The sequence below is a fragment of the Carassius carassius genome, chromosome 12 (assembly GCF_963082965.1).
Source record: "Carassius carassius chromosome 12, fCarCar2.1, whole genome shotgun sequence".
In the NCBI taxonomy this organism is placed as follows: domain Eukaryota; kingdom Metazoa; phylum Chordata; class Actinopteri; order Cypriniformes; family Cyprinidae; genus Carassius; species Carassius carassius.
This window is the reverse complement of record NC_081766.1, coordinates 33,537,033-33,556,819: the sequence shown is the minus strand read 5'-3', so window position 1 is coordinate 33,556,819 and position 19,787 is coordinate 33,537,033. Positions and strand designations below refer to the sequence as shown.

General features: G+C 35.0%; 1 protein-coding gene across 2 annotated transcripts in view; it reads left to right on the top strand.

The window, feature by feature from the left end:
• The first annotated feature begins 489 nt into the window (after positions 1-489).
• LOC132154323 (desmoglein-2-like protein) overlaps positions 490-19,787 on the top strand; it is a 33,198-nt gene continuing 13,900 nt past the window's right edge. For both annotated transcript variants that reach the window (XM_059562872.1, XM_059562871.1), the window contains exons 1-8: positions 490-629; positions 1,766-1,888; positions 2,222-2,377; positions 3,839-3,977; positions 13,989-14,149; positions 15,092-15,226; positions 15,422-15,604; positions 19,472-19,734. In XM_059562872.1, coding sequence (XP_059418855.1) covers positions 582-629; positions 1,766-1,888; positions 2,222-2,377; positions 3,839-3,977; positions 13,989-14,149; positions 15,092-15,226; positions 15,422-15,604; positions 19,472-19,734 — 1,208 coding nt within the window. In that variant the 5' untranslated portion in view covers positions 490-581. The remainder of the gene's footprint in view (positions 630-1,765; positions 1,889-2,221; positions 2,378-3,838; positions 3,978-13,988; positions 14,150-15,091; positions 15,227-15,421; positions 15,605-19,471; positions 19,735-19,787) is intronic.

Here is a 19,787-nt window from a genome sequence, read left to right as displayed (position 1 = left end):
CTGGTTGTGTGTGTGTGTGTATGTGTGTGTGTGTGTGTGTGTGTGTGTGTGTGTGTAAAAGTCCTTGAAGTTTAAAAGAAGTTTAAAATCAATGCTGCATGCAGCAAACAAAAAATGTGTGATGTGAATGTTTACTTGTGAACATTAAGTGAACATTCCATTTTATATTTTATGGGAATGCTACTTTTGAATATTCTCCGAGGATTCTAAATCATAGCAAACATCAGCAAAGCCGGATAACTGACTGAATGTTCTATTAAAAAACTAAACAAAACAAATAACGTCTATTTATAACTTTAAGAGAACCTTGCCCCCTTGCCAGAACGTTAGCGAGCCTACTGAGATCGTTCATTGTTAGCTGATAATGCATTTAAATCAAGACCAGACAATGCATTTTATTTAGTTTTTTTCAAATACTAATCAAATATTTCATATTTCTAGCATGCTATTGTTTAGAATCATTATGGTTTGTGTTGTCATCAGTGTTGTCAGGGTGTGTGTGCTGAAGCTCCGCCCACCGCTGACCGCTCTTCAATCCGCGTCAAAGCGGCGCGCGTCAGCAGCAGCAGCAGCGGCGCGTCATGGCGAACATCTGCGGCACTTCACTCTTCATCGCGCTGTTTCTGGCGGTGAGCGAAATACTGCATGGTTTCTAGTGTGCATGTTACTCGAATATAATCTTAACTCTTCTGTCTGCATGTGTGTGTGTGTGTGTGTGTGTATATATATATATATATATATATATATATATATATATATATAGGCCTATATTAAATAATTATGGACTAACCCAACTTTTTGGTTAACATTTTTATTTAACAATTTATCCCAACAGCTGGGTTTCAATTCAATTAAATTCAATTAAATTCAATTCAAGTTTATTTGTATAGCGCTTTTTACGATACAAATCATTACAAAGCAACTTTACAGAAAAATTACGTTTCTGCAATATTTAGTAGTAGCTTATAAGTGGTGATCAGTTTGTGTGCAAACGACAGGAATTTTCAGAAAAATGTATTCAAGACATAGTCAGCCAGACGATGAACATTATTAACAGCAATGTGTAAATCCCAAAACAGAGAAACAAATAGAGACGTAATCAGCGTAATTGCTGTTCCAACAAATTAAAACCCAAAAGATAAAGATAAAGAATAAGAATGCACATTTGATCAGATACTGTAGTCACGAATTATGAGATGCATTATTCAAATGCTTGGCGAAAGAGAAGTGTTTTTGTCCAACAACCCAGCATTTTATTTTATTTTTTAAGTATGTGTATAAATAATTATATTTTTTATATGATTTACGTGTGTAAACTGCGGTTTTCCTTTAATCTTCTCACCCAGGATTAAGTGTAAGTGTGTGTGTGTGTGTGTGTGTGTGTGTGTGTGTGTGTGTCTGCGCTGCTGCTCATTCTCAGAGAGATTATATTAGTTTATTAATGAACTATGGGAAGATATTAATTAAAGAACTGTATATAGGATACAGGCTAGATGTCACCTAATGCTGAGTTTTTCACAGAGATAGATATTATCAGTTAAATTACTGCATGACCGGTTTGCCAGAGGAAGAGAGCATATGGGTGGGAATTATAATTATTTATATGAAACACAAGCTTTATTAACACTGCTATTCAGACAAAATAAATAACAAAATTAGACAAAATGTGTATGTACAGGAGTAGAGATGTATTATGATTTTATATGTGTTTATTTTATAGTTTCTCACATTATTAGGTGAAATATGTGTTTTTGTGTTTGTGTAGATCCTGAACACTTCAGCATCTGAAGGACAACAGAGCAAAATCATACAGAAGAGAAATTGGATTATCCCAGCACACAAACTGATGGAAAATAAAAATTATATGGATAAGGAATATGTAGCCAAAGTAAGATCTTCATTATTATTTTTAATTCCTCCGCAGTGTTTCTTGGGGATTTTTTATTTTAATTTTTTTAACACAGAACAGTAGCTTTCCAAACATGATGTTTTGATGAACAGTTGCATTGTAAGTTAAATAGAGCATCAGAAAATAAATGGGTAAAAACTCTCCACAATGACAAAATATAGGAAAAAACTCCAAATGTTCTTCCATGAATGTTCAGTTACGATGTCTAGGATGAATAAACTCTAGTTTTGTATCACTGAATGGTTAAAAAAGGCAAAGTAACAGATGTTTCTTTTTAAACCGCACTCAAGTGTGAAATGGATTTGTTTTCAGATTCGTTCAGATGAGGAGACCAAGACAAGGATATATTATTCACTGACTGGATCAGGTGCTGACCAGCCACCCGTCGACTTGTTCATTGTTGATAAAAACACCGGCTTGGTCAAGATCCGCGGAGTCTTGGACAGAGAGAAAACTCCTGTTTATTACGTGAGCAGCCCTCTCATCTCTTAAACACGATTATAAACATGTATTGCGTGCATCTGAATGACCAGATCACTAAATGCAGTGCAGCTCATACTAAAAACCAAAAACAGTGTCTTATCAATGGATGCTCTGCAGTGAATGGGTGCCGTCAGAATGAGAGTCCAATCAGCTGATAAAAACATCACAATAATCCACAGCACTCCAGTCCATCAGTTCACATCTGGAGAAGACAAAAGATGAAACACATCCAGCATTAAGACGTTTTAACTGCAAACCATTGCTTCCGGCTAAAATACAAGCCTATAATCCATAATAACACTTCCTCCGGTGAAAAAGTGCATCTCCTGTTGTTTCTCACATCAGAATCCAGCCACATATTTGTTTAAAGCGGTTTTGGCTTGTAAACCGATCTTTATCTGTGCAGATTTCTCACCTGATTCAGATCAGACCACTTTTTCACCAGAGGAAGCGTTATTATGGGCTTGTATTTTAGCTGGAAGCAATGGTTTAAAGTTTAAAATGTTTTAATGCTGGATTTGTTTCAGTGTTTGTCTTCTCCAGATGTTAACTGATGGACTGGAGTGCTGTGGATTATTGTGATGTATTTATGAGCTGTTTGGACTCTCATTCTGACGGCACCCATTCACTACAGAGCATATACGGTGCTGAGCAAGTGATGAAATGAAAAATAGTTTTTTGTAGTTTAAGCTGTGAGAAAAATTTGCTTATCATCTGCACAGATCAGGTTTGCATGAACATGAGTCATCACTAGACAACAAATAACTTTAACTTTAAAAACAGTGTAGCAAGCTAATATGAATGAATAGAATGAGTTTGTGCTTGTTGATGAGCGCTCACATGCTTCGACCGAGCCCGAAAACCAGCGTCTCGTGAGTCGCTCAGAGGATTTCTGACATGGGTTTCATGATATTTGCTTATTCTCACTTATCAGGAGTACTTTTCACATCTCTTTTGTGTTTAGTTGAACGGGTGTTTCATGTACTATTTTAGAAAACAGGAAAAGGAGAAAATGAAGGGATGTGAGAGAAGAATGAAAGGCTTAGGGAGGGGAATCATGAATGTCATAAAATACAGATGAAATAGCCTAATACATATTTAAATCTATGCTGTGAGTGATCATTTCTACTGAAATGGCTGATGACATAAAAAGTTAATGGTGAGAATATATCCAATTTACATTTTTGTTATATATGTTATAGAGCTGGAATGGCATTTGTTACAAGACGATTAGTTAAAACATTTAAAAATGCACCTGCAGGCTACTTTTCCAGTCATGTACTGAATTTTGCCACTGAGGATTTCTTAAAATTGTGTGTAATAAAAATGCATAATAATTGTGTCTCATCTCATGAGCTAAGTGTCTCGTCAAACCCCTAAAAAAATGTTTCCATTGAATTAAACTTTTAATTTGATTTAGTGAAATGTTTGGTGATTTCCCTGCAGCTTCGAGGGGTGGCCACGTTTCTGGATGGAGGAAAGGCTGAGACTGATATTGATTTGAAAATCGTGGTGGAGGATGAGAACGATAATGCTCCTGTGTTTAACCTGACAACCGGAGCTGTGTATGAGCGGAGAGAAAGAGGTACTGCAATCATACATGATGCTTGAGATGATCAAGTCTTTGTTCACAGTGTTTGTAGTGTTATATAGCTGAATTAGCTTACTAAATGAACAGCTGTATTTTATTAGTAGTGGCTAAGTTACCCAGACTCATGGGAAATACATGTCTCTACCTAAATTTCTGCAAAACCAAAAAAACATATCTAAAAAATTGCTGCAGTTTCCATTTAAGAAGAACATTGGAGGCAGTAAAACACTGAATGTATTGCAGCTGTGCCTGACTCTGTTCCCCTTTAAAAAATATTCCTAAAAAATTCTGTCTAAAAATAAACAAACCTCTAACTTAATCATCAAAATTACACAAATAGTATATTTAATAGCCATATTCTCATCTAATTAAAGACAAAATTCATTTAAATGTCAAGCTGTTCTTGTACATTGCAAATGAAAATAAATAAAGAAACATTTAAATCATTATAATGAGCCTTTTATTGCATACTAAGCCTAATAAGAGGTCAAGTACATGCATAAAGCTTGCCACAGTGCACCGGCAGAAGTAAATTAAATTAAATTAAATTTATGCATTTAGCAGACGCTTTTATCCAAAGCGACTTACAGTGCATTCAGGCTATCAATTTTTACCTATCATTAGAAGTAATGATTATGAATGTTTCAGAGAAAAACAGTAAGGAGACTGCATCAATATTTTAATAATTTGTTAAACTAGTGCTTTTTTTGTTTTCGGATTAAGAGATGAAGTGGGCGACACTGACTGCTGTATTCATATTTCATATGGATTACATAATCTGATTATTTGTTTTCCATTTGAATTGGTTCATTTGAAAGTATATTTGTAATGTCTGTAAGGCAAAGATATACACTGAGTTTCGAGCTCAAGTTCACAGAGACCCGAGACGGCAGAAAGCACATTAAACTTGCTTTCATTATTTTACAAAAGCACGGTATTGTGAGTGCAGACAAATAGATGTAGAGTCTTTAAAGATTTGAAAGTTGTACTGTATTAATCCTATCTGTATGACCAAAACTTTGTATTTTAAGAGCAAGTGAGCTACTGTTCAGTTTCTACACAAACACTTGAAGAGCACACATTTCTGTTGGTTAACATTAGATTGAGCGGCCATGTAAAGTTGCTAATACTTACATATTTCATATGATACGCCATATTTGAGAGGTCGATGAATGATAGTTGAGCATTTGGATGTCCTGCCCCTCGATGTACTGTATTAACAAAGACTAGCCATTAACGATCTGTCCGTTTCAGACTCTGTGACTTCGCCCGTGGATTTATTTTTTATTTCGACTAATAACATTTTGGTTGACCAAGTCTTCTGGTCGACTAATGATTTGTTGACTATTAGGGGGCAGCCTTATATTTAACCACAAAATTCAACATATTGACGAAAGACGATAACTGCAAATCTGTGTTTCGCTTCCTGATGTCATTTGTTTTTGTGAATTGCAGTGATTCACTTGCTTCTCTCTTCTGTAGCTTTCAGCAGCTTGAATGAAAAATGTACCTCTGATTTCTTGTTAAATCTATTTTTACAGTCAATCACAGAACTCTTTTGTGTTTTAGATGTATTTTGTGTGTTTTTTCGAAGCATTCATGCTGAAAACCAATGCTTCCATGCAGTCATTTTGCCGCTCAGTGGGCGGAAACACAGTCACTCCGTTCTTTGCATTCTTAGAATTGAGAAACTGCAACTAATCTTCTAACGTGAAAATAGGTGTGTGTGAGAAAAATAAGACTTGCACAATACTGAGTAGGAATTTTGGAACATTCTTTAACTAACAAGAAACAATGATTAACAAAATGGTAAGCAGGGCCCTATGAAATCGGTTTCCCCACCATGCAAATTCTATTTCGATTAGGGCTGTGAATCTTTGGGTAGGCAGCGATTCGATTCTATTCACTATTCATAGAATTCGATTCAAGAACCATTTTTGCAAATTTAGAACGATTAAATTCGATTGGATTCACAATTAAATTAAATTCGACTCGATTATAACGATTGGATTCTGCGTTCTTTAAGTGCATTCACAGGATTATTTCAATGCTTCCCCTAAATTCTTTAAATGCTTAGTCAGGGGGCAAATTACACAGCAGCCTTAAAAAAAACAAAAAACTTTTGTCCATTGTTAAATGCTAGTTTAATGGTGCTATGACATGGCATAAGTAAAAATGTATGTAAGCCAAGATTTAAAAAAAGAGCTTTAAAAGTATTATGTATCAACTAACATGTTGTCACACCAGGGGCGCAGCCATCATTTCTGAAGTGAAAAATGTCAAATAAAATCATTTTATGTATGTAGCCTATGTATTTTCATAATTTTATTTTATTTTTAAATGAATTCTCTTCTTTTTTTATCACTTTTAATTTGCTGTAAGAAATCAAATACACTGCTCGACAATAATACTTTGTAATCGATCATTTTTTCCTTATTGCAATTTTATGATTGTTTTATATAGGCTACTACATTTATCTACGTATTATTTTAATTTTCTGCACAGAAAATATACTTTATAGTTTCTGTACTGTAATAAATGATATGTAAATTAGCACTGCATCATTCATAAATTTTATTTATTGTGGTGTTTTTTTCTTAATTCTGCTTTTATTCAGTTTAGCTGCAGATATAGCCTGGCACGTCTATGAGAGCGAGATAACTTCTCTTTCAGTGTGTAAACTTCTTTATCTCATTTATACAGAATAAAATGGTATAGCAGCTGTTGTAACTTTTCCTCTCCATCATCCAATGATGTCTGTTTCTATAGCAACAAACGCTACTTTCATGCCTCTGATTATCAAATAAACCTTGCGCTCTTGTTAATGATGTGGTTATTTTAAGTGTTTCCCTCATATTTTCGGTTCATCAGCATTGTTAAAACACATTTATCATTCAAAGGAACTGTGCATATGATTTAGACACCTTCTGCTCCGTCCATGCAATAAATACGCAGCTTTCGACTGCTCAGGTAATGTCGTCAGTAGCCTATGCAGAGAGCCATTAACAAACTACAGAAAAGTGAAACTACTTGACTTTAGTATTACGGTCCATGAGTCCTATAGATCGCACGTCTGCTGCGTCAGAGAGGAACAGAGTCCTGTGACAGTCACAGGTAAACAGTGGAGCGTGTGAAGGACAGATTAGAGGCACGATTCACACTCTTCAAGGTCTCCATTAATTTTGCGTGTAGTCATTTAATGTGTATATATTTTGAAAGCACTGAATCACTATAGAATTCGCGATTCATTCGATTCTTAGTGTTTTAAATTGATTACTGTCCGTGATCGGCGATTCACGATTCAAAAATCATGTTTCAAATTGATGCATATGAATCGTCAGGGTTTGTAATCGATGCATCGAGAAAACGAGTGAATCGTTACACCCCTAGCTCTGATGGGTCGTATTTCAGGGATTTGGACAGAGCGTATTGGTTGGAGGACAGGTTGGTAGTGAATTCTTTACTACAGATTTATAAAAAGGTGGCCAAATTGCCCAAGACAAAACATATTCTGGGTGCTGGGATGCCAAGACCAGTTTATTTTATTTTTGCGTTCATTTAAATTCAGAAAAATGTGTAACATGCAAGATTTAACTTCATGTAAACACCTCATCAGCTAATTATCTTCTTTTCCCAAAGGCAGGCACACCTGAGCGTCATCTGCATCGCAATAAAAAGATAATCCATGCTTATAAAATACAGAACCTAAGGGCAGCTTATGTAATAAAAACATGTCAAATAAAAACATTGTAAAAACATGTCAAATAAATTGAGAAAGTTCTATTAAAAAGGAAGAATTCAAGTGTCATGCCCCAATAATCCCACTGTCTTTTCTAGACAAGAGACAATCAATGGTTTTAAATGCAGAGCTTCATAAATCAATCGAAATCAAAATATCATTTAAAACCTTCAACAATGACATTTCTGTGCTATGATTTGCTTTTAACCATGACTGAAATGTTTCAGTTTTAATTTTGAATTTGAACTATACAAATGTGCAATTGGCTAATTTGGCTTAAAGTGACCTTTTCTAGCATTTTGGATAAAACGGGTAATTTAGAAATAGGACAGGAATTAGATAAAACACTTGGATCCACTGTACAATAGCATCCTTAAAGCTCACTGGAACTACTGGTGTTTTAAAACTTCAAAGTCAGTATAATGGGACCAACAATATCAAAATCTGCTTAACTAATCTAACCAAAGGGTCGTATGAACCAGGTACAATATGCCACCTGATAGTCACGTAATATGTCACATTACACCTGTAATGTTATCATATTTTAGACTAATTTCTCCTAGTTTGCATAAATCATTTTAAAGTGATGATCATGGTTACCCACTAGTTATGACTCAAGTGTTACCAAATCCTTCAGAAGAACAGGACTGTAAAATAAAGTGCTACCGAAACTAATAATCATTGAACACAGACAATACATGGTGACTCTCTAGTACTGACTAGAGTTCCTGTAAGCTTCTTAGGTTTGCGTAGTAATTTCCTTAGAATTGTGGATGGCTGCTGACTAGAAATATAACAATAATGTGAAGCTTACCACAGTCATAAGTCTAATATTATTGGATTAAGTAAGTGATTAAATGTTAAAGTAGTGGCTAAAATGTTAAAGTTTATTTAACCTGTTATAGTTCTAAATTAGTTTCACTTTAATTGTGTAACTGTATAGTTTCTCAGTTTTCTAGCTAATAGTGAACTATCGCATTCAACTGAGTGATATTATTTTCTAATGGCTAATTAACTAATAATTAAATTTTTTTGTTAGTAAATAGTATTAACTAGAATATTAGTATTGTTTTACTCATTTGTTCATTTGCAGTTATTCATTAATGATGGGACAGTATTATGTCGTTTCAGTTCAGTCATGTTAAGCATTTCAACCAGGGTAAAATCAAGGCTTTTATTCATTGTCTTGTTGTATCACCTAGCTGATCCTAAAGTTGAGTTTGTGGGCTGTTCTTCAAACATTTTTCAGTAAAATGTCTTAATTTTTTTATTTGATTTAAAAGGCGACGGACCTGTCAAACCCGTAATTCCACCCTCATTTCCTTTTATTTGTTTCAATTCTGGAGAATTTGTATTCATAATGGTTCACTTACTTTCTCCAGCCTTTACTGTGAATGATTACTTAATGTCTTGCAAAGAAATGGTAAAGTACAAGTTTTTGGTTATTCGTTTATTTGAGATTATCCATATCTGATCCATATCAGATATCCATATCTGAATAAAACTGGAAATAGTGCAAGGCTTTTCCCAGAAGTCTGTACAATTACTTGAGAAAACTGTATGTCTTTGGTTTTACAGCTTATCTTTTCTCTTCATATTTATCACTGAACAAATATGCCTTGTATAATTGTTAAAATAATATTTCTCATTATGATTATAGGCTTGTATAGACATTGCTTTGAGGTGTAATACTGTTGTGCTTCAGGTGACCCAGTTATTTATTTATTTTACTCACTTTCACACACATAACTCACAACTCACAAACACAGCAACTGGCAATACAAAATCTGCTCTACTCTTGTCTTTAAAAATATCCACAATACGGTATACAAGTCAGGAGACTGAGCTGATCAGGGCAGATATTAAAGTTCATCTTTGTGCTCCATCTGTCCAGGTTTCATAAACATGTCACCATATTTTCTGCATTGTCTGTGTTAACAGTTTTAGCAGTTTTAGCTCTTTCATGGATGTTGTCTTTGTGAAGTTCTTTTGAAGTTCTGTGGTCGGTTTTTGTGCAAACAGGTTCTTCAAGGGGAATATTTAGGTTTCCGCCTACTATTCTCCTTTGCTGATAAACTCTTGCCATGCATTCTTTATGAAGTCGTAATCGTAAAGAGTATTGGGTTTAAAAGACCATACAACTGGGGTGTGAAGGTTATAGATGTTTTTGCTAAATGCTTTAATGATTTGTCATTTTTTGACATTTTGTTGTCTCGGACAACAATAAAAACATAAATAAAAGTTCTATTCTAATTACTCATTGTGCCTATTAACTAATCTAATTAATTGCAAATTAATCACACATCAATTTTGGCTGATAAGTTTCTCTACAAAAGATAATTTAAAGGCATGGTGGTGTTAACAGAGAAAAGCATTGATTAGACATGACCCAAAGTACCTTTAAGAAGAAACATTTAATTCGAGTGCAAACTTGTTGGTTGCACCAGCTTAATTTTGCTCAGAGCTTGATATTCCTGACACTGATCTTATCGATAAACCATTATTTTTGTTGACATGACAAAGCCAAGTAATGAAACAGATGAGATGTGAAACTCACTCTAGTCAAGTTAAGTCAAGTTGAGCTTTATTGTCATGTGTGGACACACAGTGGAAGGAAACGTCGTGCCTCACAGGACCATGGTGCTACATACAACAATTTAGTAACACAGTATAAACCTATACACAATTAACCTACTGACAGATTTTGACTATAAATATATGATATATACATGTTTACCTATACACAAACTAAAAAATACAAACTATATGAGTGCTTCACATAGTACTGTACATGTGCAAAGAGAAACATCATAAGTCAAGCAGCTGACTTGGGAACAGTGCAAGATTCTTCTGTGGGATTATGTACACACCACAGTGTGTGAGAAAGGTGTCTAGTGTGCATAGAGGAGAGTGTGTTACTACAGGTGGTTTGTACAGGCACACTCACCTGTGTGTAGTACACTTCAAATCGCAAACAAAACAAAGAGAGAGCGAGAGAGTTTCAGACAGTTTTTCTGTGATGTGGTAAGGATGGGGCTGTTGGAGATATCATCCAGGCACACACATACACTCACCGGCCACTTTATTAGATACACCTGTTCAATTGCTTGGTAACACAATTGCTAATCAGCCAATCACATGGCAGCAACTCAATTCATTTAGGCATCTAGATGTGGTAGAGACGACTTGCTGAAGTTTAAACCGAGCATCAGAATGGAGAAGAAAGGGGATTTAAGTGACTTTGAATGTGGAATGGTTGTTTGTGAAAGATGGACTGGTCTGAGTATTTCATAAACTGCTGATCTACTGGGATTTTCACGCACAACCATCTCTAGGGTTTACAGAGAATGGTCAGAAAAAGAGAAAACATCCAGTGAGCAGCAGTTTGTGTGGACAAATGGGCAGACTGGTTAGAGATGATAGAAAGTCAACAGTAACCAATAACCACTCGTTACAGCCAAGGTATGCAGAAGACCATCTCTGAACACACAACACACCAAACCCTGAAACAGATGAGCTGTCAGATAAGAACAGGAAACAGAGGCTACACTTCACACAGGCTCACCGAAACTGGACAATAGAAGATTAGAAAAACATTGCCTTGTCTTATGAGTTTCGATTTCTGCTGTGACATTCAGATGGTAGGGTCAGAATTTGGTGTAAAGAATATGAAATCATGTATCCATCCTGCTTTCAGGTTGGTAGTTGTGTAATGGTGTGGGGTATATTCTCTTGGCACTTTGGGCCCCTTAGTACCAACTGAGCATTGTTTAAATGCCACAGCCTACCTGAGTATTGTTGCTGACCATGTCCATCCCTTTATGACTACAGTGTACCCGTCTTCTGATGGCTACTTCCAGCAGGATAATGCACCATGTCACAAAGCTCAAATCATCTCAGACTGGTTTCTTGATGACAATGAGTTCACTTTACTCAAACGGCCTCCACAGTCACCAGATCTCAATCCAATAGAGCAGCTTTGGGATGTGGTGGAACGGGAGATTCGCATCATGGATGTGCAGCCAACAAATCTGCAGCAACTACGTGATGCTATCGTAATATAGACCAAAATCTCTGTGCAAAAAAGCATTATTTATTAGTGAATTATTTGTGAATTTTGGCAATGTTCACTTCACAACTTAGGTGTACAAGTTCAGATCAGTGAGGCCAGTTACAAAAATACATTTAAAACCTGTGTACATTAAAAAGAAAACAAGTTGAAAAGATTGAATCCAGTATAGCAAAATAAGAAATGTATAAGCTATTTTGTGTAATTTTTGACCAGGAGCACAACAAGTGTAATAAGGTGGGGGGAAATCAATGTGACGACAATAACTTGCATTCTCTGGAGAAAAGACAATCATCTCGGAGTCAAAATGATGGAAACACAAACACGAGAGTTAAACAGAAGCACATCAGATCCTGCTCATGTTCAACAATAATTGCATTTATAAACATGCATTTACGAAACAATGAATAACTGATTTCCGAGGTTGTAAAGGCAGGAATTGTCATGCTTTGGGCATGTAAGGACAGTCACACAGATAAAGCCCACATTTTCATGCTCTGATGGCACTTTCATTCTATTGCTCTTTTCACAACGGATGCATAAGCAGAGCATTCCAATTCATTGCTTGATCCAGTCTGGTTGAATCAAGGGTCCAAAACTTTAAACCACTTTCAGAAGTGGTCTATAATCCATCTGACCACATTGCAATAGTGTACAGTCCTGTCAGTTAACCACTACTTAAAATAAGGATTTCACTATTCAGCTCTAAAAACCCATCCTTGAGAAACACATACGTACAGTACATTTACAAGACGTCCACGGATCATATCTGAAGTTCTGTTATTATGTGCACGCTAATAAATTAACTGACAGTTTCAGATTAAAATAGACCTATATTTGGATGCAGCTGCAGTTGTTCCACACATTATTTTCTTTTGGCACAGTAATACATTACATATTGCGTGATGCATGCAGTCACGAAACCAGAGACCGTCCTGTTGAAATCTGATCGCAGGTTAGTGCTGCGTGCAAGCGCTGATGTGTCAAAACAAACAGCATATTACAGAGTAGGAACTCAAGTCTACTGAAATAATTCATTTGCAAGCAACATATGAATTATAAATATTTCATTATATTTTAATATGTTTTGTCAGTCACAGATTTAGAGGGTTCTTAAAAGTGTGTAGTGGTCTTATGAGTGTAGAAATGTGGAGCACTTTTAATAAAATGTCAATTTGTCCCCTGTGCTTTTTCACTGGACAAGTGAGTTCACTTAAAGGTTTTCATATGGCAATGTGTATGTATAAATATAGTCTAAAAAATCAAAGAGACAGTATAAATACAGTATGTGACCTGACATGCATGAAAATGTACACATTTTACACTGCTGTTCAAAAGTCTGGTATCAGTAGGATTTTTAATGTGTTTTAAAGATGAATCTTTTGTTCATCAAGGGTACATTTATTTGACCAAAAAAAAAAAAAAAACCACTAATATTGTAAAATATTATAGTCATTTAAAATAATGGTTTTCTGTTTTAAAATACTTTAATGCAAGCAGTTCTGTTTGTTAACTGCTAGAGCGCTAAAATGTACAATGTTTTGCTTTAAGTTGCGTGTTTTGTCTAGTGTCTAGTCAGTGGTGCCAAAAGCATGTTCAGTTTGATCTCAAACTGATTAAACTAACGTACCAACGATTTTGTTGATGTGTTGTGGCTCTTTTGAAAATTAAATGTTAGATGAGTGGCTCTTAAAGGTTAATGGTCTGTTGCATCTGAAAACAATACATCTACACTAAACCTATAATGTTAATTAAAAACAAACGAGATAAAAGCGCTTTGCTAAAGCAAACATGCCACTTTAGCTTGCTTTGACAAGTCTTTGAGCTCTTTTATTGTGACTCGTACCTGAACGTTCCACATCAGTGCTGATGAACAAGAAGAGCAAGATTAATACAGACAAAGAACAGACAAATGGAGCTGTTTATGTGATGTCAAAGTGTATTAAAACCACGCACTGAAGTATAAGTGTTCTGAGGTCCAAACCTAGCATTGTGCAATGAAATAAGCCAATAATAATCTCTCCTGTTATCATAATTTATGTGAAAAGGCATAATTGTTATTGTTTGAGTTTTGCATGTAGAGACGTGTTTTTCCAACAAGCTTTTATAATTTATGTATTGTATAGCCTAGAGTTAAATGTTTCATGAAGTGTGTTTGTATTTGAGATGTGCTACTGTGTCGTCCTTGATTTTTCAGACACGTTTGCAGTGAAGATCACAGCAACAGATGCAGATCAGGAAGAAACTCTGCATTCAAAAATCGCCTACAGCATTGTTAAACAGGATCCCGAAGACATGTTCTACATCGATCGAGAGACCGGTGGGATATACGTCATGCACGACACGCTTGACAGAGAGGTATGCGGTTTAATAAATTCACCTTTAAATTGATGCTGCATTTGCCATTTGTAATTAATTTAGCTTGAATCGCTTAATGTACAGACTAATTTTTGTTTTATAGTTTATTTTGTAACATTTTATTTTAGGGTCTCTTCACTAGTTGCTTATTAGCACGCATATTACAAGAATATTAGTCATTTATTAGTACTAAATAAGCACATATTAATGCCTTATTCTACATTACTTTATTCTATATCCCTAATCCTAAACAATACCTAAACGTAACAATTACCATACTTACTATAAATAAGCAGCCAATTAGGAATTTATTGATTAAGTTAATGGTGAATAAGTGTTATATTGCTTGCACTTCCAAGACTTAACTCCAATGGAAGTAAGTGAGAGTTTGTTGTAAACAGTTCAGAAGATGTGAAATAAAGTGCGTGCATCTGTAATGAAATGTCCCTTTGTTCACCCCCCATAGCCATGTGAGGGATTACAGATGCACGCACTTTATTTCACATCTTCTGAACTTTTGAACACAAACACCCGCTTACCCCCATTGAAAAACTTGGAAGAGCAAGCACAATTTTTTATATAACTTTGATTGAATTATTCTGAAAGATGAAAGTCACACACACCTAGGATTCTTCAAGGGTGAGTAGAAGATGGACAAATTTTCATTCTCGGGTGAACTAACACTTTAACTACAACTTTAGCTTCAATAAACCCATAATATGCTGCTTATTAATAGTAAGGTAGCTGTTAAGTTTAGGTACTGGGTAGTGTTACAGATCTAAAATATGGTCATACAGAATGCATTAATATGCGTTTTATAAGTACTAATAAGCAGCCAATATGCTAGTATTGTAAATAAAAGTTAAATTAAAGTGTTACCAATCCTAACTGTATTGCAGATTTACTTCCACCTGTGACTGATTTGTGCTTTTCTCATCACAGAAACATGACACATACACATTGGTTATTAAAGGGACTGATATGAACGGAGCTGTGAATGGAAATACAGGGACAGGGACAGCTATCATCAAGATTCTTGATGTCAATGACAACATCCCTACTTTGAAGGAAAACTCTGTAAGATTTCATTATACCAAAAAAACCAATGGACTTAAAAATATTCATTTATAGTTTATTATGAGTTGTTGGGAACATTTTTATGTACATATTTGTAAAACACGTGTATTATATTTGATATTACACATTCAATGGATATGAAATGTTTTGTAAGAAAATAGTCAATTAAGTTTGAAATCCCTTTGTTTGGTTTAGCATGAGTACAGTGTGGAGGAAAACACTCGAAACGTGGAAGTGGTGAGAATTCCAGTGGAGGACGATGATCTATCTCCTGAAAATCGACTGGCCGTCTTTACAATCGAGTCAGGAAACGAAGCCGGTTATTTCTCCATAAGCACAGACAACAAGACCAATGAAGGCATCCTGATTCTCAATAAGGTAGGCCGATCAGTCTGTCATTTCTTCTCTTTCGCCTTTACAAACAGTGCCTTGTTTTCTCTTGCACACCTGCTGTCAGGCTGACTGTAGTCTCAGCTGCACCATCTTTCAATAAACTTCAATAGACTGACAGCAATATCCTTCAACAGCGTCTTTGCTAAACCTGCATTACATTCTGACAGTTAAAAAAAAAAAAAAATGTGCAGTGTGTTCATAGCAGAAAGTTGTTTTCCTATTAACACACACGATTTACACTGTGTGAGAACAAGAGAGAGTAAAAAGTAAAAGAAAAAAGTGTTATATTAGTATCATTGAGATAATATGATTGTTTTTGTTAATATTTAAAAATTAATTTATTTTTATACTTTTATTTTATACATTTATACAATTCATGTTAACTTTAGTTAAAGTTGTATTAATTTTGTTGAATTCTATTTCTGTTCATATTCATTTTTTATAAAGATTTATTTTTTTTTGTATGTGTTTAAGGTATACGTGAAATGTAAAGGTTGGAACTCAATCAAATATTTTCCTTTTCTTTTCTTTTTTTTTTAATTTACAACTTTTGACTGTGAATTTGTTAATACATACTGTACTTCAGTTGTGGATTACTTTCCACACTCTTGTCTCCTGCATCAGCGAGTTAATCATTAATTTCTCTACATTAAATTTCACTTAATGAGGTTTTTTAACATTAATACTAGTTCCCCTAGCCTATGGTCCCCCATAAATTTCAATAGGTGTAAACCAAGCTCTGGGTGTCCTGCTCTGCCTTTGAGAAAACGAGAGCTCAGACGGCCGATCTGAAATCTTCTTATGACGTCATAAGGGGAAAGGTTACCTCCCCTTTCTCTGCTTTGCCTGTCCAGACATTTACATTTAATTCAGTTGCAATGTCAGCACAGGCATTACAAACAGACTTTTACGATGTGTATTCAACAGCACTGCCACAAACAGTGGGTAACAGTGTTCATTAATGCCTGATCTCTGATCAGTGATTTCTGATGTGTAGATTATTCAAGTTCACACAGACTTTATTTCTAAATCGTTTAATATTGTTTATGCATCAGTGAATGAAACCAGTGTCTAAACGATCAACTTCACATTATTTCTCTTAGTAGCATAGCATGAAACAAATCTGTTATTTAAATTGTGATTAAATTACAGAGTGCGATTAAAGAAGCTCCCTTTACAATGTTCAGAGCTGTCAATCAGACATTGAGTATATCTGCACACTTGCCAAAACTGCCGTTATAATCAATGACGCTGTTATGCTGCACAACAAAGCTCTTACTGTGTTCATGTCGATATTGTGTTTGCTGTTAGTTGTGGTGAAAGCATTTTGTGAGAGAAAACGCGTTGCAATGATGAGATCACTGCATTCACGCGATAAACAGACTGTTTACTCAATGCTCATCACTGCAGCCTTTCATGTGATGGGAAAAGATCAAAACAATAATGCTGTAATCAACACTTCCACGATTTGTTAATCTCAACAGCGGTAATAGTAAAAAAAAACATAGTAAAAGTATTTTAGAGGGGTTAGAGATGTAATACGCATTTCGAATGCAAAGATGTCAGCCAATCACAACAGAGTCTCACAGCAGACACGCCCTTCAAACAAAGCATTCAAGCCATAGGACTAAAATCAGGATATAAAAATGCCTTTTATTGCTAAATTTTAAATGTAAAAGTCTTACTAACAATATAAGTACACCTCAGGAAACATTAAAAAAAACCTTACAAAAAAGAAAATAATCCACATCATGGGACTTTTAAGTCCTTCCTTTTCTTTGCTCTCTATGTGTTTTCTCATTAGTTCTCTTTTTTATTTTTTTATTTCTTCATCTTGTTATTTGTCATTTGAACATATGTGATTAAGGCCACACTGAGTTAAAGTAAGAGAAATTGGTTTCAGGAATGGTCTGAAACTAGGTTTTTTGTTAATTTTAAATGAATATTATCAATAATATGAATCTGAGGCAGTACCTTTTCAAAATATACACTTTTGTTCTTTATTTACACCTAAATGGTGTGTTTTAGTACCATAAAGGTACATATTAGTACTCTTTGTAGCTTCACAGTGAAAAACAGGAAATGACAGAATCAGTTATGGAAACATAAGTTATGAGAATAGTGTCGTTATTTAGCTCAAGTCAGTTCAACGTTGGTTCGATTCATGCAGTGTGAACTTTATCAAGTTGAAACTAGTTCAATTCAGCAGTAAGCAGCTCTACAAAAGGAAACAATGTTGTTAATTATTCAGCTTGAGACAGTTCAAGGGAAAAGAGTAACATCTATTATCTTATGAGAAAGGACAATTGTTGATTTTTGTTATTGCATGTGTGTAGAAACTAAAGTACATCTCTTTCAATTTAATATCTGATTTATTGTCTGCAATGCACACCTGAACCCATTTACAAATTGGATGCTCAGAATCTTAAAATCAGACTGAAATGGTCAGAAATATTTTTGAAAATTAACTTTAGCTGCTGTTTTCTAAAATTAGATAAAGAGTGTTTATAATACCTCCATATTTAACTCCGTTAGCATTTATCTCAGTGCCAGTCACTCAGCTTGTGCAATACTTCAAATACTGTATATGTTTATGGGTCCAAATACTCTGCAGGCAAACGTTCAGTCACTGGACAACAATCTCTGCAAGCTGAGGACGCTGGTCTTGTTTCAGCCAAAATAAATCTGCTTCAGAGAAACTTGGGGAGGAACCTGCTGTGGTTCTCCATGCACACTGGGCACATTCTGTCATGTCGTTTTGCTCCCCTGATCAGGAATATCTAATGCTACTGTGTTGGGTATTCTGCCTAGAGAGGGGATTCACAGCATCTTTATCACAGCTGTGTACCAGGCACTGAAAGAACTATACGGGTATCTGACCAAGCAGGAAACCCTGATTTTTAACTTAATATTGTCTGTGTTCGTTTGAGGGAAACAACATCACCTTCACAGGAGTTAAAGCGACAGTTCACCCAAAAAATTAACATTTTCTCACCCTCCACTTGTTTTAAATGCTATGAGTTTGATGAACACTAAAGAATATATTTTGAAGAATGTTAGTAACCAAACAGTTGACGTTAGCCAATGACTTTTTTTTGGACTTTTGACATTTTTTGGATTTAAATTTTTTTCACTTGAGAGTGAGTAAATTATTAAAGTTAATTCATTCAGTTAATTCAGAATTTTAAATCTGTCTGGGCCATGTGTGTTCAGAAGGGTCAGAAATGTACTTTTCCATTAAAGGGCTTTTTGTTTGTTTGTTTGTTTTACATTTTTTGCATTTTGTACATTTATATATATATATATATATATAATTTGAATGTAAAAAGCAATCTGATGCAGTGTAATTCTGCGAACAGACATTTTTTCATTCATTTTCACATGATGTATTCAAAACCTGTGTATTATTTTCTCATTCCAGGCTCACTTGGACCCCAAGAAATGTTATTTTATAAAACATTCATAACTTAATATTTTACCATCTAAAACCATATTGTATCTGATCAACAACTTCTTATTAATGAGTGAATGTGATTTTTTGTTTGTTTTGAATGATAGATAGATAGACCAGACAGATGATAAAAGTCATCAGTTTGTCATGTTGCAGTGGTTCAACAGTATACATATTCATGTATATCAACAAAATTTAGTCCTAGAAGTGTGTGAGTTATGGGGAAAAGCCTAAATATATTTTACTAAAGTTTTTGATACTAACGTAACTCCATAGATCCTTTTACAAAAAGTATTTTGACACCTAATGGTATTCCATACATAATCGGGTCCAAAATGACCCGAACACCAAACTTCAGTCTCCTACATTCCTGCGTTTCACCCTTTGTTTTCTTTTTACAGGAGCTGGACTATGAAGAGCTGAAGGAAATCCACATAGAAGTGTCTGTTGCTAACCTGGCAGAGTATCACCCTTCAGTCAAAACAGAGAGACAGATGTACATCATCCACATCAGGGTGATCAACCAGCCTGAGGGCCCTCGCTTCAAACCCGCCGTCAAAGTCATCACCATCTCTGAAGAAAGCTCCAGCATTACTTTAAAAGAAGTGATAACAAATTACGCAGCTATAGACAGCGACACGCTATTACCTGCTAAAAACGTGAAGTAAGACTATATAAACTATACAAACTTTTGTGAAACAAAAATGTGGTTTTGAT